Source organism: Corvus moneduloides, chromosome 8 (assembly GCF_009650955.1).
Source record: "Corvus moneduloides isolate bCorMon1 chromosome 8, bCorMon1.pri, whole genome shotgun sequence".
NCBI classification, from domain to species: domain Eukaryota; kingdom Metazoa; phylum Chordata; class Aves; order Passeriformes; family Corvidae; genus Corvus; species Corvus moneduloides.
Window position 1 is genome coordinate 29,864,245 of NC_045483.1, and position 24,455 is coordinate 29,888,699.

Here is a 24,455-nt window from a genome sequence, read left to right on the forward strand (position 1 = left end):
TCGCAGCCCCCCACGTTTGGCCACCACCGGCAGACGGAGCAGGGACCCCCACCCGCCTGGCCTCGGGGTCTGGGGGAACAGCCCCGGCCGCCAGTCCCGCTCCCCTCACAGCACACAGACCAGCTGGCATGTTCATTCAGGCCTCCATACATCAGCAAAACCGCTTCAAATTAAGATATATGGACACCCATCTCTCATTACTGATAATGTATTTCCTGATTAGTAGGTGCATTAGTTTCTTTCCTCCCCCCTTTTTTTTTTTTTAATTAAAAAAAAAAATTATTTCTTTGCAGAGTAGCAGCGAGCTATAGTGGAGAATATGTGCCATGTATTCTATGGCAAAACATGGTCTGTATTGCTTCTGGATAAATTAGTCACCAAGATTGTATAATTGGTTTCTCAATTATTTATGCAGGGGTCTTTTAACAACAGTAATTCTTCCATTAATGGCAAGTAAGGATTTCATTATCTCTAACTGCACTACCTTTTTGTTCCATGCCATAGTAAATTTCAAATTTTACTCTTTTTAATGGCTATAATATATGAAGGAATTCCATCTCTGTAAAGTAATTATTCTTTTTGCCTGCCTGGGAATATAAGTGCAGGTCATTTTATTTTTGGTCTCTTAATCACAAGAAAAGCAGTAAAAGGGCTGTTCCTGCTCCTCAGCAGTGGGAACTGTTTGCTGGGATCTCTGTCCGTGTGTCTGTCCCTGGCATGTGATGCTGCCTCCAACGCAGCTCAGAATGGAGAGGGGGTCAAGCAGGAGTCCTCATCCAGCACCAGCAGAGACCCACAGCTTTGCCTCAGCCCCATCAGGAGGCATCAATTCAGGGCTTTTCAGGCTAGAAAAGGTCCTGCATCCCCTACCCACCCCTGTGGAAACTGAGCCACACTCCTGCATCCCATTACCTCCGTACTGATCCTGGTGATGACATTAACATGTAATAAAGCCACTGAGAAACCCTCAGCACCACCTTGGCAGCTGTTGCCCCACAGCTGGATTTCCCATCTCTGGGCTTTGTTAGGGTGGGATTTCTCCCAAAACATAAGAGCATTGTCATCAAAAGATGCTGCCATAGATGCACAGATCAGCTGATGACATCCATGAGGCCTTGTGAGACCTTTTCAGTGCTGTCCTAAAACGCCCCTGCAGCAATCCCTGGGCACTCCTGGGTGTGCAGGGCCAGACAAGCCCAACCTGGGGCAGTTGCCAGCTCCTCTGCCCTGCAGCTGTGTCCAGGCTGAGCCTTTCCACCAGCATAGGCTGTGGGATAAAAACCCCGAGGGATTAAAATAGGATTAAAAAAAATAGTGAGCACTGTTTTGGATGGGCAGTTGCAATTCACCAGAATTGCTTTCAAGTAGGTTTGCTGGTATTTGGGAAGCTGGTTGGACACCGCTAGGTCATGAGGAAATGTTATTTCATGCACGTCCTCCACGGCACAGGTGATAGCTGGAAAGCTGGTTTGTCTCTGTGCACACACACATGTGTTCCTCAAATCAAACTCATTTCCAAACAAGCAGGTTTGTGACTTGATGTTCTTTCTCCATCCATCTGCCCAGCTTTGATCAGCCAGTTATCTCCAGGACTGCTCACATTTGAGTGTCTTGCTGAATCAAGGCCTAAATATTTTGAAAGCCTGAATCAGCAAAACACGCATCTGCTCCGGGCTAATCTTACCCAGCAAGCCCCACGGCGTGCTTAACCTTAAGCCACTCTTCAGACCTATCAGTGTTAATCTTAAGTGCTTTGCTGATTCGGAGCACTATAATTTTCCAGAGGACATGTCCTCTGCTCCTTCAGACACCAAAATTAGCCTGAAAACAGACAGGCAGGTGCAGGCAACATCCTCACCCCAGCAACTGGGCCGGATTGGCTCAGCCAGGGGCTGCATCCCTGGAAGCACACCAGGCAGCTGCTGGTGCTGCCTTCAGCAGAGCATTTCTAGAGTGGTGCAGACAGCAGCTATGGAGATCAGGGATCTTGAGGCTAGAGGGGAGCTTTCCCCCAGCTGCCTCGCCGTCCCTCTCTCTTTCTGCTGGGCTGGCATCAGAGGTCTCACTCCCAGCCAGCACGCCAACTTTCATAACAGTAAATTATAACTTGGCACTTCTGTAGCTCTCTCTAGTTCAAAGCCATGCTGAAACATTATCTAATTAATTCACACAATAGCCCTGGAAGGCAAGGAAGGGAGGTAGGAAGCTGAGTTACTTGCCCAATGACAAACACTGAGTCAGTGGAGGAGTGGGAGGGAAACTCAAGGGCCCTGGATGTTTAGATCTGAGGTGGCATCTTTCTTGTCGCAACAGCATTTCAGTCATTTAAAAAATAGTACCTGTATATTTAATTACAATTACAGCCAACTACTCCAAATTAATAGATTAAACAGGGAGAGAAAACGTTATCCTAATTAGCACCCCCCAAAAATAAAAAATCACATGCTTTTCACATCTGTAGGATGTTAGCCAAACCAATTAAAAAGTATAAATATATGGTATAACCAAAAATAGCAAAACCAGAGGCTGCCCCACTGACAGGGCTGCTCAGGTGCCACTGGTCCTGGTCCCCACTGCAGGCAGCAAGGGGCTTGGCACCACAGGAAAAGTCACCACAACCAGCCTGCCACTACCACAGCATCCGCAGGACTAGGTCCCCACCCTCCTTGCCTCAGTATCTCTTTATTGCACAAAAAATAAATGCAGAACTATAAGGCATAAAGGGAAGGTGCTCACTGAAATAAAGAATATGAAAACGTCACCAGCACCCTTAGAGTAGGAGAGCAGACCAATCAAGAAGAAGAAATAATAAAACAGGGATTTATTCACAGAAAATATCATTACAGGAGGCAATGGGCAATTAGAAAGAGTGTTCCATAAACTCACATCAACAGTAGGAATATTGTATAAAACACATTTCTAGGTATGAGGGGTCAGAAGACATATGTTCAGAGATTTAATGTAATCCTTAATGTAATTCCAGACGTCCATTAATCAGCTGGAAGGCCTTCTATAAGAATACAATTTCATTAAAATATTCAGTAGTTATAGACTGAAGAGGAAAAGGCCAACTGAAGCTAATTAACCCAAGGGAAAAAAGTCTGCATAGTACTCAGAGTACCTGACTGAAATGGGGGGCAAGAGGGAATGGAAAGACAAAGTTGCATGAAATGCAATTAATGACAAATACTACTAGGAAAATAAACTGAAGTAGCATTAAAAAGAATGTGACCTGTACATAAGGGAAGGTTAAAAGGGGGAAATGGTGCGCTTATGTGGAGAGGTTGTAGAAAGGGACAAAGCTTTGAAAAATATTTGTATGAGCAGAAGAAACCCAAATCGCTACTATTGTGGATTAAGGCAACAATTGAGGCAAGTTAAAACATGTCTTCTAACAAGCAATTCTGATGAAAATAATGTCATGCTGCTTTGCTTTTCTGACCAACAATTACTTCATCAGAATGATGGATTAGGAAAGAAGTGTCTTGGTAGGATAGAGTATCTGACTATGAAAATGTGCTCTGTGGTAGCCAACCAGTAGCTAACGCATCTTCAGCTCTGGGCCTTTGCTTTTGTATCCTTGTTCTCCCCAGGGTATTTTTTTCAGAGTTCGTACTAGGTTGGTTCTGTTGGTCTGGCCATGTCATAATGATATCCAGCCCCTGGAAGCCTTCCAAGGAAGTTGGTGAATTGAAGGGGATTGCTGTACTTTGCTGTTTTATAGCCCAAATAGCTCTCAATAATTGAACATTACTGTGGTGGGAAAAGTACCAACAAAACTTTATTATAAATCTTTGTCTTCCTCCAGGACTTAGGGTCAAATAAATAAAGACATGCACAATTTATTTGCATGCTGTTTTTAGCATCAGCAGTTATGAAAAATGTGACACATACATAGATTTGCCTTGAGCAGCTCATTTTTCTGTCCTTCACTAACCTTTTCCTCTCCCAGTAACGGCCTACTTTTTCTGTCAAGCATTTTGTAGCAGACTGGGTCTAAAGGGTCGACATCTCCATCAGAAAACTGTTGTACTTTCAACCACGCAGGAATATTTTCTTCTGCACTATGACCATGTTTTCCCTACCTTGCTCACTCAGGGGTTAGAGGCAAGCTGAGCCAGGAGCTCCTCCTCCTCCAGCCCCAGTTTGGTAGGATCTGTCCTGAAAACAGAGGTCCTGTTTGCATTCCCCCCCTCCTCCTGTCCCTTGGCAATCCCCACACGTGACCCCAAGGCCAAGGATGCAGTGGATCAGCAGCAGCTTTTGCATATATCATGAAGTGGTCAGGACAACAACCCAGCCCCTTGCCAATACCCTGCCCAGCATCCCTGCACCAGCCTCAGCCAGGCAAGTCCCGGCCCTCTGGATTGCACCCCCTCCCTGGGGAGAGAGGGCTGGCCCAAAGCCATCATGCTGCTCCTGCAGAGCCCTCCAACCCTGCAAGGCTGGCACAGCTCCTCCAGGCCAAGCTGCTCACGCTGGGTTTGTACAAAAATTTGATAAAATTGCCACTGATGGACTTCAACGAGCTTCATCAACTGTTCTTATCTTGGTCCTGCTCAAAGAAGCCCCAGTTATAAACTCCTTCCCTAGAGGGCATGGAGAGGTTTTTGGGAGCATGTGCCACACATCCTAGGCTGCAGTGACCTCCCCAGAAGAGCACCTCGATTTCCTGCACACTGTGTGCTAAAGACAAAGCCTGTGTTAAACAACCCCCCAGGAAATGAGCATTAATTAGCAGGGTGCTGCAATCCTGCAAGTGACTGCCACTTATCCCACTAATGTCAGCTCTGCACTATGGGAGCTCTTAGAATTTCTGACATTAAAATTATTATTGGCCACAAATAAAATGCAATTGGTATTCTTCCAGAAATGGAAAAAGTACGGTAGGATACCCTGGAGCATTATTAAGTAGTGCTAAATCAAATATCAAAGGATGCAAATAACGCTGTATTTAGCAATCAAGTTTATTTTAATAGATGCAATCAGAGTCCCATGACTGAAAATTTTGCCTCTAAGGAGAATGTTCTCACTGAGGAAAACAAGAAAAAAAAAAAGACAAAAGTGCACATTTAGGTAGGGTCCTCACTTACTCCAGAGCTGTCTGTGCTGTTTGTTAGTTCTGGCAAGATTTCTGTTTTCCTTCTCAAACGACCATTTACACTTCAACCTTGTTTTTCCCAAATACCCTGAGCTACTGTTGGAACCACTCAGTGCAAAACAAAACCAACACCCAGAAAATCCTGTTTGTGCAGCATTTAATACGGAATTTTAAATTCTGTGAATTTAGCTACAGAGTTCCGTTCTCTGTTGTCTCTCTGTATCAAAGAGAGAAGCAAGCTGTGACACAGGTGCCCGTGCAGCAGTAGCTGGGGACTGGGACCTGCCAGCGGTGGGGGCTGCCCTGCTGGGCACGTTCAGTGCTGGCCCAGGAGAGGCGTCTGCCGCGGTCACAGCCTGCTCGGACACCCAGTGCTGCCCGTGACAGGGCCGTGCTGCAAGAGCACCCTCGGAGCACCCTCGGAGCCCCGAGCTGAGCCGGCAGCTACCCACGTGTGCTGTCACACTCGAGACCCGCTCCCCGAGCTCGCAGCTGCCACACAAACCACCAGCAGCGGCAGGAGAGCTGTCGAGACTCACCTACACACCTCTGCTACCTGCACAGGCAGCCTCATTCTCTGTCTACAGAAAGAGCGCTGCTGCCTGCCAGAGCTGCCACTCCAGGTACAGTCACAGCTTTTTTCCACACCAGCACCAGGCAGAGGAAGGGATGAGTCAAACAAAATGCTGCCTTTCGGATTCTGCTAGAGATTGAGGCGAGGCTCTTCTACAGTCCTGCCTTCCCGCTGGTTGTGACCACAGCCTTTGCTCCCAAGTGTACAGTCATGATATAATATTAAATACATACATCTCACAGCATTTACTGAAAACACTCTTTCTCATTCAGCTGGTCTGGATACTCGAAGGAAGGGAGGGAGGCATCTGGATGGCGAGATCTGCAGGAGGACGATCACTGCTGTTGGACTGTGAACTGCAATGAGACGCGGTTGTTCTCCAGTGGTACTGTAAGTGGCATTTGTCCTCCAAGCTCTGGCATAAGGACCTGAGCTATCAGCACTGTACCAGCAGTATCCTGACCTAGGTAAAACATGCACTGCAACACAGACTGGCTGCTGAAACGATGAAAACTTCATCTACTGTCCCTGCTTCAAAAGGTGGTGGCCCTAGTAACTGAGAGACGCTGACAAACCAACCTGTTAGATTCTCCTGAAGCCAAGTGCTGTTCATCACAGTCAGGAGAGCTTTGCTGACTGACCCCAGGTGACGACCACTTCCTGTGGGGACCAGCAGATAACAACAAGCAGACCGAGGTGGATCTGTAGCAGTGGTGATTCCTCAGGTGCCAAAGCTGGGGTGAAATACCTCATCTTCATGTTGCCTTAAAAGCCAGGTAAAACCGATCCCTGTGTAAGAGACTCTATTGCACCTGAGCAGAAGCCTGCAGTTCAGAGCAGTGTGTGTACTGGTGCTGCCTACAAACCTCTGTTTTGGCCACATCCCTTACGCAGTGCTCCATCACCCATAATATAAAAAGTGCACGCAATATACAGGGCATACACATTTTAATGTCATCATGGGTAGTGGGTCTGTTACTGCTCTGACTTAGCACACTGGGGAGAAAATTGCTTTTGGTAATGCTTTCCCTGGTTCTTGACAGGGCAAAAGAATTTACAGGAAGTCCAGAGATCACATGTGTTGGAGAAGGGGCTGCACATCCCCCTGTTGCACTGGCCCTTTCCCCACATCTCTGACCCAGGGAGATGGGTTTTCCTTAGCTTTGCTGGGCATGTGCTGCTGGTTGCTGTGTTTTCCCCCCGCTGCCCCGACCTGGGGAGAGCCTGCCAAATGATGGCCTGTCACACTGGGAAGATGAGGAAGTGGATCAGACAAAAAAAACAGAGAGGAAAAGCAGCTGAAAGCCAGGGGCAGTTAACAGCTGGCCTTGTGAAGCCTCATGTCTGTAGGGTACAAGAACACTGCCAAACACACATTATCCAAGAGTTTTAACACAATTTATTTTATGCTTAAATAATCAACTAGATCATCCAGTGTTTGTTGTTTTCATACATATGTAATTAGAGCTATTATCAATGAATGCTGTTTCCATATGAATATAATCAACAAATTAAAGTATTTCACCAAAACCCAAATAAAAATGCCCTTTAAAACACAGCAGCCTTAACAACCTAATATTACACTGCTAGGATGATTACAGATGATTGGCTTACTGAAAGATTCTACATCTTATAGCCAGTACACAATACAGTAATAATTTTACAGCGTGCTGCCAGTCTATTAGCTAATAATTTCTCTTCAGTTCATTTAAAAATATCCCAAACTTGTGCTCCTTAGAGCACCAACCCACTTCTAAAGCTGCAAGCATTACCCCCATTATAAAGCAAGAACAGATAGCACCCCCCTCCCCATAATGCAACTACTGTATATGTTATGGGTCTTAGGTCATTTCATTGAAAAATTGGCAACAGCAACAAATATTAGATGAAGGGCTTTGTGTTTACAGATAAAATCTTATTTTTCATGTTGCGGTATAGTGTTTGCAAAACTGGAAAAGATTTAATCAAAATAAGGTGAAACACATGCATCAAAATATTAGTACTCTGAAGAAAAATTTTCACAGAACTACAGAATTCCTCATTTTGGGAATCATTTAAATTTGCAGCAGATTTTAAAGATTTTTTTAAAATCAAGCTAGCGTTTTTGCATATACAAACATTATAATTGCTAATATACAAGAATCTGTGAAGATACACCCAGAATATCCCTGTAGGTGCAGCCATTTGAGACACCTAGCCTGCTCAATGCATTTGCAATATTCTGTTTGTGATCGAAAAGGCAGTGCCTTATCAACATTTATTCTATTTTGTTAGAATTTATACAGTGTTATTTATTTACAGCAAAACTATCGATGTTTAAAAAAGAAACAAATAGTGTTTTATACCCTGACAGTTTGGGTCCAAGAAAAATAAGGCGAGCTGTTGTGGATTTTAGTATTTTTAGTGTCTTTCCATGGTTTAACCATTTTGTCTTCGCACATCCTCTCTGGCCACAGGAATTTATTTCTTTTGAGATGACATCAAACTGCTTGAGAGAAGCTGTTAACAGCATGGCATCTTGTATTTACACTGCATTGGTAACTGCGCACCCTCCAATCCCGTGAATGAACGTGAATTTCCATGCTCTGTAAATTGGCTCATGCTAAATTAATTTTTTTGTTTGGGGTTTTTTTTTTGTTTGTTTTTTTTCTTTTTGCATAAAAACCATGCGGTTAATGTGGGGAAGCAGCAAACACACGCACACTTTTATAGGTGAATGTTTAATTCCTGTTGATTTTTCTTCCGTGAGTGTCCCTCTAGAATACCGGCAGTAAAAGCACACAGTTCTGTGGAAAGAAAACAGAGAACAGCTCATTTAAGAGTATCTCCTAAGAATCTATTTCATGCCTTTCCCTGACTAAACAGAAAAGTTGTAATTGGCATGATGGAATTCTGCAGTAGGCTAAATCACACAGTTTCTAGGTAGGCAATGACATTAGCTGAGCTCCCCGCATGAGGGGAAAATGGAGCTGCAGATGTCCACACTGCTTGTGAACTGATTTACAAATATGTTCGCAGCACACTGCATTTCATCACCTTGGACACGGCACCAGCTCATCAGATCCAATGATGACAAGGAATAGGTTCTTTTATCCTGGAAGGAACAGCATCATCTCCCGACCAAGAGAGCTGCTGCTTCCACGGCACGTTTTTCTTCATTGTGTGCAAGCATCCCCACAGTGATGGAAAACCTGCTCTCCTTGCACATTCCCCTCTGCCAGTTGCTCAGGGAATGTGATTGGCAGAGCCAGGAATGCAGAGCCCAGCCTTTAGGAGGCTTGGTGAAGGACAAAAGCGAGGACGAGGAGCAGCCCCATCCATCTCCCGCCTGGCTTGCATAAGCGGCACGGAGGAGACAGGGTCGTGCTCCTGCTCTCTCACCCCTCAAACCAGAGCCATGCACATAAAGACAGCAAGTTTGTGACATTTGTTGTACAACAGCAGAGAGGGCAGGAAGCAGAAACACAACCACACCGGCAAGTGGGAGCTGGAAGGCCCGCGGCTCTCCGGCACCTGGGCACGGGGCAGCCTGCTCGGGAGCGTGGCTGGCGCGGCGCCGGCGGCACTCGGGCTGGCACGGACATGCCTGGTTACTAATCAGGTCACAGGTCCAGGAGCACTCGCAGTCTCCTTCCACGCTAAAGCAACCTGTCCTTGCCCACATCTACAGTTGTCATAAATCTGTCCCGCTGCTAAGAGCCGCCTGTTCCCACTGCAGCAGTCACACCAGCTCACACCGTGCTGTCCTGCAGAACTGCACGCAAGAGTTCTTGGCTTCTCCTTTCAACCCATGCTTCACCATGGGCTTATTTGCAATGGTGACAAGGACATTTTCACAGCAAAACCTAGCTAACATCGTGATTTTTTTCAAACACTCCAAAGAAAAGAACCACCTCTGCCTCCTCAACAGGATTGTTTTTGTCTTTTGTGATTACAAAACAAATTGTTTTTCTGTAGAATCCCCTGCCTGTGCAAATACATCCACTTCTGCACCCAAACTAAACGCTCTCAATGGACTCTTGACCAGGTTCATAATTACTTAATGCACATTTGGTCATGCTTATCCTATCAAAGTTTGGAGCACAGAGATTCAACTTACAGGACAAAGTTCCCCCCTGAGCAAAGGTTCATTATTTAAGGCAGACTCTCCGAGTTCCTCAGGGACTCTAGCATGGAAGACTCGCCTACTGGAAATCCCAGGAGAAATGCATCAGCAGTCATGGGAGCAAATCTGGTTCTGAGGAACTCTGACTCTGGCTTCCTGAAGGTCAGACTCTGTTTCATACATTAGGCAAAGGCTGCCTTATTTATGTCATTTCATTTTAAAATGAAATGCTTTTCCCTTATCCCTGGTGTCTTTTGCATCAAACTTGTATGCTGGCAGGCTCTTTAGCTGCACTGCTTATGGGGTTCAATGCCTGAATGTACACATTTCTGCTGCTTTGCCCCTGCAGATTGACAGTGGAGCAGCACGGGACCCAACACGGGACACAATTTCATACAAGGAGTGCCATAGCTTTGGCTTGCTTTTCTCCCATATCCCTGAGCTCCATAAAGGGGAAAGCTGTGTCAAAAGAATCACCTCCCTTTTCCAAATCATAAATATTTGATGAGTACATTGAGCAGCAAGCCACATGAAGCAGTATTATTCTATTAACACACATGGGAGGGGTCTCAGTAAAAGCAAGAATTCAGGGGGATGCAGTAGGTGCTTACCAGATACTGAAATCACACCAGTCACTGCACAGAGCTTGCTCCTTGGGGCTCAATCCCATAAATCCCTCAGCTAGATCCCACACACCGAGTGCTGTTTGTTTCAAATGGCACTATAGGGTCAGGGGGCTGCAGGGGCTACCTTACTTTTACATCAGTCAGAAGGGACTGGTGACTCAGGAGAGATTCTGCTTCTGTCTGTCCTTTTCCTCACTATCTGGTCTATTTGCCAGGTCCTGTTTATCCTGTTCTTAAATCCTACAGTCAGCCCTACACCATATGTATAGTAAAAGGATAACACAGAGTCTTGCATTTCCTAAACTCTTCCTCTGTCCAATTCCTGAAACCCAACAAAGCTAAGAGAAGTTCTGAGCAGAAAAAAGACATGACTATATGGTAAACCTAGGCACTTGGAGCCATGACTGATGGACCAGCATTGATAGATGTGGATAGGCTCCTCCCATATTTACAGGCACATCTCTTTGTGACTGTAGCTGTGTCATGGAGACAAAGCAGCCTCTGGCTTCGGGGTGCTCCATCATGTCCTCACAGAGCCCCCTGCAAGGGTGTCGTAAGTCTGTGCATTTGGGTTTAGCTTGGGAAGCCCTTATACCATCAGCTGCTGGCTGGCTACAGTCGTTAGGGCTGGATCAATAAAATTCACAAGAAACAGTTGGTAGGGCTCATTTGTTGGCAAATATTGAGACACTTCACTTAAAAGGACTTTGACTAGCATAACTGCCCTCAAATCACGTCTGACAGTGGAAGAAGCATTTCATCCCTAGCAGGTTTATTTGTGTGCAGCTACTTTACTATTTGTGTTTAAGTTTTTAGGGGTAGAAAGTTCTATGGATTACAAACACTAGACATTGTAAAATTCCCAGAAATCTTGCACATGCCTGAGTATTGCTTTGCTTTATTTTCCAAGAAGTAAAGCTTAATTTCTATACATGAACACAAGATCATTTTCTGCTCACAAGATCAAGGGCCAGCTATTCAGCTCTGCAGCTGGAAAGAAAAGTCAGGGTAGCAAAGGCAAGCCTTTGTGCAGCCCAGGTGCTGTTCCCCATGCTGGCAAAAGCCTTCAACAAGGGAAGAAAATTGATCACACTGACCGTTCAGTGGTCGGCTTTCAGCTTTCATGAGTAACTTTTCTTCTCCACGTGTCTGACTTCTTTCTTTGTCTTAACCTTATAAGCTTCTCCCTGCTTTAAAAAAAAGTATAAACATTAACACAGTCTGCAGAGAGCACTCGTAATTGTAAACCTGCTTCCAAAACAGGCTCCACATTTTGCTGTAACAGGATAAGTAAAAAGCAGTTAAATCACATTAACACTTCATTTCAAAGATATGCACAATCTATTTATCCACTCTGCTGAGCTGCAAAAGCACAGGTCTGAAATATCATCTTCAAGTAGAAAACACAGCTCTACAATTGCAGCCTGACCCTTGGGCTGGGGTGCCTGGCTGGCAGTCAGTCCTTGGCTGAGCCCCTGCTGCCAACTGCAGCGGGAGCTGGTGCCACTGACAAGGAAAAATCACCTTTCCCAACCATCCTCCCAGGTCAGCTGGATTGCTGGGCATTCCCAACAGCAGAGGCTGTGGCTGCTCTAATGATGTTTCACAACATCTGTGCTTTAAAGTGAGCAGGTTAGTAACAGAATAAAGGGAAGAGGAAGAAAGCCAGCAAAAAACCACCACTGAAGCAGCGCAGAAGTAAAACCAATGACAGTGACAAGCAGTGCAGGTTTCAGAGTCCTTAAAACAGCAAACCCCAAAATAAAGTTCATCTTTGCTCATTAAAAGTAGCTCAATAATTATCTAAAAATAAATTCTCCAGTAATCACAAGCCTCACTCACATCAGAGAAAGCCATCAGTTTATGTGTGGCTATGGGCAGAATCTACCCCTCAGGTGATCTGCATTGATGTATTTGTGACTATTTGTGGTTTCCAACTAATCTAATCTGGTGCAGCACACTGAAAATGTTACCCCCTTGCTGGGCAGGAGAGAGGGAATGGAAGTAAGTTTGTTTCCATTCTCTTACTTCTGTGACATGTGTGTCCCCGGCTTTCTTTTTTTAAAATTTATTTATTACCAGAAGATAAAGAGTATTTGTTATCTTCCTTTCTGAATCTGTTCTCACTCAGACAAGAATTTCATTAGCCCCAATGACAGTTTTACTGGAGCAGAGACCTCTGAGGGCCATGTGCTGGCGAAGAAGGCATGAGCTCCTCTGAAGCCATTTGTTTCCAGAGGTGATGCCCATTCCCCCAAGGCCTCCTTGGGACAGCTGAGGCACAGCCTCCCCACTCCTGCCCCTGTCACTGAAGCCCTCTGCAAGAGGGGCTGGGGTGTGCTGGCACACAACAGTCCTACTCTTCCCACTGTCCTTTCTTTTTCAGGGTGATAAAGCTGGACATAGTCCAGCCCTGCAGAAGGCTTCCAATTTTGATCACCAGGGACAAAATCCTGTCTTGGTGCTTGCTTGTAAAGGATACCATTGCTTGGGTATGTTCCCATTGCCCTGAATCCTGCAAATTCTCAGTCCCCAGTGCCAGGGGTACCACACAGGTGAACGAGAGGCCGCTGGGATCAGACTGCAGCTCACTCCTTTGGGCTGGTGGAAAGGCCACACAATCCACCTGCAGCTGTAAGGCACAGATTCTGCAAGGGCTTAACCAAACACACAGACACAGCTCAACTTGATGGAACAAGCCAGGCCCCAAACCCGCGGCTCTGGCCCGCTGCCTGTTGTACAGAAACAGACCTTGATGCCCTGCGCTGACAGAATTCAGCCAGGCCCCCCTGACACCGCCCCTGCCCCGTGACCCCAACACACAACTTGCCAAAAACTGCAAGCACCACACTTTTTGCCAAGGCTTCTTGTTAAATGCAAACCTCCAGCCCTTTAGCAGCACTTTCTAGCAGTCAACACAACCCTCTGCGCCTACTGTTATTTCCTGGTAGTCCCCGGTGCATTACCATTTCACCAACTTTCCTCTCATGGGGGATAACAACGCGTCTTACTACCTTCCGGGTGATCTGTGGGAAGCAATACATGAAAAGCATCGATTTTTTTTTCCTAGATTCTAAAGGGAGAAAGTATGTTAAAAGAAGTTACTTGAATGCAAAGACTCAGAGCAGTGATGTAATTCATGATTACTTTTCTCGTGATGACGTTGCCTTCTTCATCGGTAAACTGTTCCTCTGTTACAGATTCACCAGGAATGTTTTTTGCTTCCTCACCCTAAAGAACGTGTTATAAGATTAGCAATAGAGCCTATATTCTGTCAAACCCACACATATTTCCACACCAATCCAAGCAACAAGCACATGCTAGCTTCAACTTTATGTAACAGTTTGCTTTATGTCGCACGAATTGTATGAAAGCCTTGATCATTTAGCAATGCTGATATCTGTGCATTTATTCTACAAAATGTTCCCTTAAAGCTTGCAGGGAGCTTCTAGCACAATGCTCCTATTAACTAAAGCATGTCAGGAAGCTCTCTGGGCAACGAAATCTAGTGGTCAGTCTGAGTCCTCTGAGATGGAGGCACAAATTCATGATGATATAATCTCCAATCAGACATCCCTTAGCTTTTCACAGTTTCTCAGTGCCCAGCACACACAGATACATGGTCTAAGATGGGGGAAGTTTGGGACTTAAAAAGACAGCTCTGCCTACAGCTTGCTAAACATGAGGTCTTACACACACACAGAAGACAGACAAGACTTCTCAGCACTTACAAAATGGAGGAAGTTATCTTACGTGACACTTTGCCCAGCACGGTGCCACCGTGCCGTAGAGCCTCGGCAGCTTGGTCCATGACTTACTGAGATCAGGAGCACTCCATCCATCACTTCTCGTAGTACCAGCAATTTATAAGACCAGTGTAAATAAATGCAAAAGCAGTTTCCTAACTGCTATGCCAGTGACTTAGTTCCACTTTCAGGAATTATTGCTCAAATCATAAATAAATGACATGACTTTAGAGTCTGAGCCTAGCTGGCAGTTGAGCTTATGTTCCAGAAGAACTTTGCTAACTTCACCTCACAAAGTCATGTTTCCAAACCTGGGTGCTGAAGCAAGCACTGCTTTTGATGCTTCAAAAATATCCATTGTCTGTGCTTATATCTTTCATATAAGTAAGGCAAACATAATGATAATGTAGCTGGCCATATGAAAAATTTCCACTTGTAAATGAATAATCCAAACAAACAAAAAAGTCCTTAAAACTTTTCTTCTCCCCTCACCCTCAAACCACTATGGAAAAATTACAACTAGAGGGAGGAAGCAGAAAGAAACATTGTATAAAACATGTTATAACAATATTAACTACAAAATAATATTTGAAAGGAGACTATTATTACAGCTTTTGTAATGCTTCCACGTACTGAACAGCACAGGGCAAATACAGTTTCTATTTACTGCAGTCTATACACTACACAGTTGTCTACACAAGCTCCTGGCACTGCTCTGTAACAAACAAATAACAGTGATGCCATGTGTATTTTTTTAAAACCGTTTTCCCTACTAACGCAGCTTTTTCAATATGTACATTGTAATGTTAGGATTGTATGCTATTTCTAAGCTCTAAGCAAAACAAACCTTTCCTTTTGTTTACAAGCCATTTGTGGTCTTTTCTAGCCAAGCTTTTCCATTTTCCTTGCTTGGGGAGGACTGCAGTGGGCAGGAGCCAGGGGGGAGTACTGCAGAGCAGAGCCCCTGGCCACGTTTGTCGTTCTTCACAAGTACAGAATTTCTGCTGGTTTCACACTGAAAGCTGTACCAAAGTCACCACTCGATAATTAAGCAGTGGAACAGTTTCAGACATTTTACACATCTTTTTCCCCAGGCTTTCACAGGCTGTTAACAAACTGTACAACTTGCTGAAGTTTGGTGCTTCAGGAAGCATTGCCCAGAGAAGGGCAGGCTCCACAGCCAGGTAGATTCCACTGCATAGGGACATAAGGATGATGTCCTGTGCCTGAGACACACCTGGGGCTGCGGGGACCTAGCTGAGGTGCCCGGGCTAGGGAACGGTGGCATCCCTACAAAAGCACGGCAGAACAAACAGCTACTGAAGCCCTCAGATGGAGCCTGAACACTTCATTCCCCAGAGGGTCTCTGAGGAGGGGTCCCAGAAGGAGGAATGACACACCTGCCTAAGCACTGCCCCAGGCTCCGTGCAGGAGGAGGGAGGTGTGAGGTTGGTCCCTGCGGCGAGTGAGGCCCCAGCAGCAGCCAGCTGCTTCCTTTCTCATGAGCGAGGCGGCAGAAACAAGAACGGGACGGGACTGCTGCGAGGCAGGAGGCAGTGACTGGGTAAAGGGTTTGGGAACTGAAACCTGTGGGGTTTCCTACTCACAGAGAGATGGGAGGGGGAAAGACTGTTTCTGGAGACTTCATACTTTAATCAGATGCATAGCAGATGGGGAACTAGCTGCACAGTTTCTTTCCTGGCCTTCCACATGTGGGTTCAGAGACGCGCAGTGGGCTCCAACACAGGGCCCTAAGGAGCAAGAGGGAACCCTGGCTCAGACATCCCATGGAGAACAAAGGATCCTCTCATGAGCAGGATCTCCAAAGGCACTACAACAAAACCCATGAAAACCAGAAATAAAATAACATGGTCAGTAGCAAGGTCACCAGACTACTTGGCACACCAACACCACTTACATGTACTGGTTCTTTGACTCCTTACAGCAGCTATGAACAAGGTTATCCCTTAAAACAACCTAGCGAGAATTACCGTGTTCAGCTTTAAGATAAAAAGTGTACTGCTGCACTGAAAGATGTCTCTTGAAATAAAATGCAGTTTTAAAGGTGTGGTGAATCTTGGGTTTTAATTAGCTACACGCTCCTTTAAGCACAATTTAAGGATAAATGCTGTAAATACTCAGCAGTCAGCACGCGTGAAATCCAGCTTTCACAATTCTATTGCTGGTGGGTAGTTAAATTACAGCAGGGCTCACAACTGGCAGGAGGTAGATCTGATTTACTGACTTTCCTAATCCTATGCAGTTATAAAGATGGATGTTTGCTAGGAAAAAAATCCCTACCCACTGGCAGTTTTAGTTGTAAGATCTCAAACCAGCATTGGGTTAGAAAGGCACATTAGATGACCTTGTCAACAAAAGCTGTTTTTAAACACAAAGCTGGTGCATCTGCGTCACAGCTAAAGAACAAAATTCTTTCCGCTGCATCATACTTATGTGGGCTTCATTTTACCCTTGACCAGTCAAAATCACTGTCACAATACCAAAAGCTTTAGAAAGGCAGGGAGAAAACTTAATACCATGATTACTGGAAGCCCAGTTATATCCCTGGGACTAAAGCATACAAAGGCTGCAGTCTGCAAGCCTCAGCTCCAGAACATGCCAGGAAGCTTTGCAAAGCAGAGTGCTTTAATGTCACCCTGCTCACTGGAGTGTAGTCCTGCCAAAACCAGCTGCTATCCTCTCTCTGCTGCTCTCCAGGGCACGAGAGGCAAAGAGCAGTTTCCTCAAAGTCTTCTGCCAGCTCCACTGATTTTCTTAACAGTTATTTGCACATTATGGGTGTTCCCAGGGACCTCCAGATAAATGAAGTTATACAGTTGGTGCTGCAGTATTGTGCCAAAGTTCACCGTAGATTTGTCAGAGCTCTGGTTTCTTTCATGTTTGTTTTGTTACTAGAGGGATAATAGTCCCTTTTATTCCTCCCATACGTCTAGTGTTGTTGTAACAGTGGAGAAAAAAGGTGCAGCTGGATGTGTCTTACCCACATGGATAAAAAGGCAGGCGGAAATAAGCAAGACGGAAAGATCCTAAATATTTAATTTTGCAAAGGACCAGAGGCAATGCTGCAATGGGAACAGGAGCTGTACAGAGTGCTCAGGCCTCTTCCCTCACTGGCCTAAGCCAGCATCAGGACATAATCCCTTCAGCCTCGAGATCACATTCTTGTAATGCATGAAGAGCAGCTGCGCCTCAGTCTCCTTGGGGTCTCGAGCCTCTGTGGCAGTGGCAGGAGAAACAAACATCTTCCATTAAGGCCATTTTCATTAGTGAGTTCTGCCTCTCAGGGAGACCTTGTTAATCAGACACCACAACTCTCCGCCTGCGCCCGTGCTGAGTCTGTAGCTGCTTGTTTGCAGATGTATTGCTAAAGCCACAGGAGGGGGAGAAAAATCCCAACAAAACAACAGGCAAGGCAGAGAGGCCTGAGAGCAAATGGTGCTGCAACTGGGACAGAGTGTAGTCCACTACTGGGAGCTGGGGCACAGGTCTGGCATGTGTGGCATGGAGGACAACGTGATGAGCACCCTCAGAACAGCACTTGCAGTCTGGGGTTTAATTTACTTCCTCTTGTCTTACTGAGGCCGGCAGCTCCAACTCTCATGGGGCAGGACAGGGTGAGGGCACTCACCTGCAGCTCTCCCAGCCAGACAGGGACTGCAGTGGAGAGGCTGTGCCCAGCTGAATACACAAAAGGAAATGCCTCCCATCTTCCCCACACAGGGCACAGGCATTTAATTCTTATCACCTACAGGATGGCCACATTTCGTTTTCCATAAATAAGCTTCCCCTTAATAGCAAGACCATGGGAGCTGCTGGCTCTAGTTTGACTAACTGCTGCTCAGGCCACTTCTCCCGTGCAGGCTGAACCAAACCCTCCACGATCAGTAATGGGGCATTTCATGGGCAAAATGCATGGAAAGGGACAAAACTTTAATAAAAATTGGCAAGAAATAGCAAAAATACAAGATACTAAATTACATCAGATTTGAATAACCACTGCTTAGAAATGTATTTTACTTTCCATTACATTCTACCATAAACCTTTTGGCAAGAATCTTACTACAACAGCTTTAGCCAAAAATTCGTATCCATGAAAGATTTAACAACCTCTGAAAAAGCAGGAAAAATTGGACACTGATTTCTGCCATGACTGAATAAAAGGAGCTTTGGATCAGGCTTTGAATGTGCACATTGTGGCAAGCACTCTTATTTTTCCCTTGTGTGCTAATTGCTCACATTCCTGCACTACCATAAACCCATTTCTTTTGCAATGCCCCATCCCATCAATCTACCATGTGAACACAAGAGGGGAAAGGAAGAAAAACAAAAACATCTGCACTACCTTGAGGTTAGAATACGATCCTATTACATGTGGAAATGGGCATCAGTCCTTGCTTGTCTGGTTTTATGGGCTCAGCCCTCTGAAGTGCTAAATCGCATGGGAATGTGCTCTAGAGTGCTGAGCACTTGACAGGACTCAGCTCTTGGACTGCTGGGAAAATACCTCCGTGGGAGAGAAAAGCCTTTCCCCATATTTGGGCCAGGACAGAGAGCAAAGGCAGCAGTTAAACGGAAGTAATAGTGTTAGCAATACTGCAGAATGGCACGGAAAGCAAAAACAAGGTGGGAAAGAAGAGCAAAGGTAATGAAGCAGTTCAGCCCTGACAGTACCTGTGGAGGCACATGGCAAAGCCTTTCTTCCACGGGACTCAATTTATCCTCAAGGTTTTGGTGTCAGCAAACTTTATGCCTGCAGGCTGTGTGAGTACCTCTGTTGCTTTTAATGCAACAAGCAGGCAGTAATGAATACCAGGAAGAACAATTAATATTAGGAAGAAATTCTTTACTGTGAGGGTGGTGAGGCACTGGCACAGGTTGCCCAGAGAAGTTGTGGATGAGCCACCTGTGGAATGTTCAAGGCCAGGCTGGATGGGGCTCTGAGCATCCTGGTCTAGTGGTAGGTGTCCCAGCCATGGCAGGGGGTGGGAACTGAGCAATCTCTAATGTCCCTTCCACCCCAAGCCATTCTGTGATCCTATTAATAAAGGCCACAGTAAAACAACACAGCTCCCACGTGCAGTTCTGCTCAGTGGAGGCTCCAAGCACACCCCCATCCCCTCCCCACTGCTGTTGGACATAAGCTGGCAGAGAGGGGCTCTGGGGCTGTGGAGTCAGGCACAGCACCCACTTTGCCAGGCACTGGGGCACTGGTAGGTGAGAGAGAACCTGCTGTTCCCAGCCACTGCTGGGGGCCCTGCAGCAGCAGTGTGAGTTATTTTCCCTCTGCAGACTCAGAGCATTGCTCCAGGCCTCTGAGCACTACATCCTGAGACCTCTTCCCTGATCGAGGAGCTGTTCCTCAGTTTGCACATGCTCTCACAAAGATTTCAGTTCACCCAAAGTGGACATGCAGAAAGAAGTCCAGATCCCTACCAATGTTAAATCCTGATTTTTCCATTTCATACCACCATTTCACAAACTTTACTTGCTCAAAACGGTTGTTTCCACTATCAAACTCTTTCTCTAAAAGGCCTGATGATTGTTGCTTTCAAACTTTTTCTTGTTCTCTTTTAAGCTTGTCTTGAGATGCAGAGTGGGGGCTAAAAAAAGAAGCTATAAATGATCAGAAAATAACCAAAGAATCACATGTATTTTCTAATCAAGAGACAGGTACAGCTCTAATCCATCTGAGCTCAGACACGTTCCCAAGAGCGCGGGTTCAGCCGCCTCCACTCACCATGCACACCCTCCCCACTGGCTCTGCACCAGCTGCAGATTCCAACACTCAATATGCTGCTTTACCATGGCTACATTAAAAGTTCTACTCCAAATTATACCACCACACTTAAAACCAATTTTCTGTGCCTTTCTCTAAACACAGGGGCTGTACTCGGAGAGCAAGAGAAAGCTGCCTTTGACATGCTTTCCCCTCTTCTACTCCAACATTTCCTGACTGCAAACCAACGGACACCAAAATAGTTCAGACATAAATTGGGTGGGGGCCCTTAGCCACAGGCCAACTATGCAGTCTTTGAAACTGCAGCACACTCACACTTTGTGTGTTACCAGACTCCTGCAGCACTGGAGGGGCTGTACTCGCCCACAGGCCGCCTGCCCCGTTTGAAAACAGAAACCACATTCCTAAGGCTGAGCAGTCAGGGCTTATCTGCAGGCGGAATTACTGAGGAAGGGTTAGACTCTGACCTGCCCAGGGCCTTTCACGGAAGGCAGCAGGTTCTGCCTGGGGAGATGGGGGATAGGACAAAACATTCACTTCTGCTGAGCTCAGTTTTGCCACTCCTGGCTTGTCCCGAACGGAAGCACCACGGGTATACTGAGGAAATAGTGGTGAAGGCAGCCAGAAAAGTCACCCTGCCTCTTCCAAAAGCATCTGCACCTTGGACTGTTTGGCAGCTGTGCAGAGCAGCCTATCTGCCACCCACATTACACAAGAGGTGCAGTCCATTTTGTGGTGTGCAGACTCCTCTCCATAAAGCATGCAAGCAACAGTGATACAGATATGTGCAATTGAAATGTCACAAATTATTCCTGAAGTAACAATTACAGCTTAGGCAAACTGCACTAGTGCTGTAATAGCACTAAGGTGCCCGTCTTTTTTTTTTCACGGCTTGACTATATGATTTTCTAATAAGAATCTAATAAATCCTGTAAGTTACTGAGGAATTACATAATGGTTTCTGATACAGAATTATTTCCTCATGCTACATGCTGCAGGAAAATAATGCCATACTGTATGACCACGCAAAAAATATTGTAAGGGCAAATGCAATTATTTATATGATTATGTTATCAGTATATAAAGTATATTGTGCTGTAAATAAGGGCTAACTGTAAATAAATATACTAAATAGAGCCCACTGAAGGCAATGCAAAGACTTTTTTTAACTTTCGTAGGTTTAAAATGAGGATCATCTACTGTATTGAGGTTTTCCAGAAAACATTAAGCACTTAGGACCACAAGTCTCAGCTAGAGTACGTGCCTCATACTTCCTATATCCCACTTGTGTATTCCTGCAAATGTTTAACTTGTAACTTAGAATACTTTAAAGACAACAGCAGAAAAAAAAATATTGTTACCTATCTCTGTCTGTGGCTCATATTTGCTCTACAGGAGACCAACATGCTGCATCTAGCTGCAGTCTTTAAGATGCCATGCACTACAGTGGCAGTGAAGGACACAGCACTCCATGCAGCACAGCTGTTTTCCAGCAGAAGACACCCATAAACCTGTGTTAAGCGAGGAAAGGCCACCTAGCACTGTGTTATAAATCCATACTGGCAATGGAAAGCACACTACCAGGGGGGCTTCCGTATGCCAAATCTGACATTCTGACACAGCAGACCAAACTCACGTCCATGCCAACGTTGCCTCAAGAACGCAAATCACCAAGTACCTTCAGAATCAACCGCCGTCGGTAAACTCTTGTAGTAATTCTCTGCTCTTCATCTGAGCTTGAATCACTCTCAGTCTCACTGTCACTGTCACTACATTCCTAATAAATGCAGTTTTAGTACATTTGAACAGCACGTTTGCAAGACAGAACATGCTGATCAGGACTAGGAGAAGGAAACAGAGGTTATCACGGACAGTGTTTTCCCTGTCTGTTATGTACATAATGACTCGCAGTTTCACTGCTGAAGTACATGATGGGAGGAGGCCCTTTTGCTCCTTGGCATGCTGTAACCTGATAATTACACCAGCTATGGAATATCTCAGCAGCTCTCAAGTCTCAGAAAATGGTATTTGGAATGCATCTGACCAGTGAAATTTCAAAACCTTATGCAATTCTTTTTAATTTTGTGTTAAAAAGCCCCCTAAACCATGTCATAACTAATTGAATCTTTTTTCTCCTAAAAATTACTCTTTCAAACAAGTTTTACAGATTCACAAGGTATGGGAAGTGAATTCCCTAATAAATGAAGACAGTCACAAGGAAGACTCGGCAAAGCACCTCCACACAGAAGGTTAAAAATAGCCCTTCTGAAGAACTTCTCCATGTAAATGGCTTTCCTGCTCAGTATTTATCTGCTTTTGTAAGTGGCAAAACTGCAGTGTGAAGCACAACCATTCTGCATTTTTTCAAGAAGGGAGCTTTTAGAGCTCAGCCCAGGGGGCACAGCCCAGTGCTGGGAGGTACCACAGGTGTCTACTCTGCCCTGGCACCCTCTGCCAGCCCTGGTGTTTCCCCTCTGACCCCCAAGGAGCTCAGCTTTGGGGCTGAGCAGCTCTGTGTGCATGTGCCTGACAAAGGGCTTCAGACCTCTGTGTGTGATGGATGCAAGGCAGAGATCCTTCTCCCATGATACTCAGCTGAACCTTTTCCTGAGCACAGAAATTTGAAAATTTCCTCTCTGTTACTCAACGACAGCCCCCCCAAACTGATTTTAAAATCATGAATAGTGGATATTGAGAACTGCATATCTGTTTCTCTTTTTGAATCTGGCCCAAGACGTCCTAAACAAGAAGCATTTCTCAGAAATTATGTGCAAAATAAGAGTGGGCATAGGTGGGTGGAGGAGAAGAACTATATAACAAAAAGCATTTAGGGCAGGATGACAGAATTCATCTGCAGTCCTCTGGCACTAGTCAAATATAGATACAAAAAATTATAAACCAATCCTCTCCTGAAGAAGTAACAAGAAAGCAGAAGATTTCCAGAGGGCACAAAGGCTTTAGAGGGAGAGATATTTTTAATAAACAGCTTTAAGTGGTTTATTTGTGATGGAATTCTGACACTGAGAGTCACCTTGACCATGTGCTGGACATCATCCTCTCTGGAATAACAGAGCAACTGTGCTGTGCTCCTCTCATTTAGAAAGATCACTGGAATCTGATGCTTGAGCATTTGCAAAGAATTATATGACCTACACCATTACTGCACTGCTTTTGTAAATGTTTATGTGGACTTGGGATGAAGCCAAGGATTTGTTCCATCCACGTCACCAGGCGTCAGACCAGTATCAATTGTCTGCACTTATCTCTTGGTGCAAACTTTGTGCCAGAACACTGCTTCTGCTGCAGCCCTTCTCTTGCAGGTGGGTGACTCTTGCTTCCTGGCTCTTTCCAAATGGGTCATGGATAAAATATCTTACTTTGGCAAGTTGTTTTAGTTTGTTCTCCCTTTTTCTCCACAGAAATAAATCTACTTCTTCCATACTTTTCTCCTTATGGAGCATTTCTGAAGAATGCCTTGCAGAAGACTGCAGTTGAAATTTTCTTTCTGTTTTCATGACAGCACATGAAGTGTCTCACCATGAGTTGGACTGCGCTAGTAATTAAACTTACGGAATTTCAATTAGATAAGAAGGCATTATTGAAGAAATAGCAACAAAATAATAGAAGTAGTTCTTGTCATTCTAACAGATGCTAGTTTCTTACCCACTCAGGCTGGGTGAGAGACCCACATTTTTAAATGACATTATTTTCTGATACCAGTTTATTAAAAGATCATGCCTATAAAAAGACTTGTTATTCGGTAGATAAGATTATCAGCCTTCACCAGTAAAGCGAAGTAGTGCAGAGAGCACGCCCAAGGAAAGCACTTGCTTATTCTTCTCAATCCAGATGGGATATCCAACAGTAAAGAGCACAAAAAGGGGGTGACAACTTATCTTCCCACTGCTGGGAATGCAGAGGGGTTAGTGCAGCGTGTCAGCACACCCTCAGCACGTGCATCTACACATGGACTTAATCAGTGCATGGCACCACCAGACTGAGGCCCGCCCAAAGCATACAAACACTGAGGAACACTGCCATCTGCCTTTTAACTGCCTTAGAAGAAGGCAAAGGCTCCTACATTTTTTAAGTATTCCAGTAATTAGTGAACATTAGGAAAGATCTTACTGTGTCACGAACTAATAACAAGATAATAACAATCATATGCTGCATAACTGCTGAGACTGATTATGTTACCATCTAATAAAAGAATTCTTGGTTGTATAATCGAAAGAATAGTTTAAAATGAACTAATTTAAACCTGCATGATTTACTGCAGCCCACCACAGCCAACATTTTTATTGTGCTATAATAAAAAAAACCCGATATAATGTAGAAACAATTCTACTGAAATATCTTGCTTCCAAAAGTTGTAATCTCCTCCTGCATTATGCCCAAGAAAAGACAACCTCAGCAGAGAGAATAATGAGGAAGAAACTCTGCAATTCCCCTGTTCAGCCTGGTTCCCTGCTGGCCCTGAGGTCTATTCTGTGGCGACCCTCGCACTGCTGGGGTGTGAGGCACACGCAGCTACTGGGCTACAAG

The 24,455-nt window shown here is 45.1% G+C and overlaps 1 protein-coding gene across 38 annotated transcripts in view; it reads right to left on the minus strand.

The window, feature by feature from the left end:
- Positions 1-7,054: 7,054 nt before the first annotated feature.
- ANK3 (ankyrin 3) overlaps positions 7,055-24,455 on the minus strand; it is a 255,966-nt gene continuing 238,565 nt past the window's right edge. For 30 of the 38 annotated variants that reach the window (XM_032115997.1, XM_032115999.1, XM_032115995.1 and 27 more), the window contains 5 exons: positions 21,589-21,687; positions 13,554-13,637; positions 13,373-13,432; positions 11,504-11,596; positions 7,055-8,461 (listed from right to left, as the gene is read on the minus strand). In XM_032115997.1, the coding sequence (XP_031971888.1) occupies positions 11,528-11,596; positions 13,373-13,432; positions 13,554-13,637; positions 21,589-21,687 (312 nt within the window). In that variant the 3' untranslated portion in view covers positions 7,055-8,461; positions 11,504-11,527. The remainder of the gene's footprint in view (positions 8,462-11,503; positions 11,597-13,372; positions 13,433-13,553; positions 13,638-21,588; positions 21,688-24,455) is intronic. The other 8 variants (XM_032116005.1, XM_032116002.1, XM_032116021.1 and 5 more) reach the window with 4 other exon arrangements.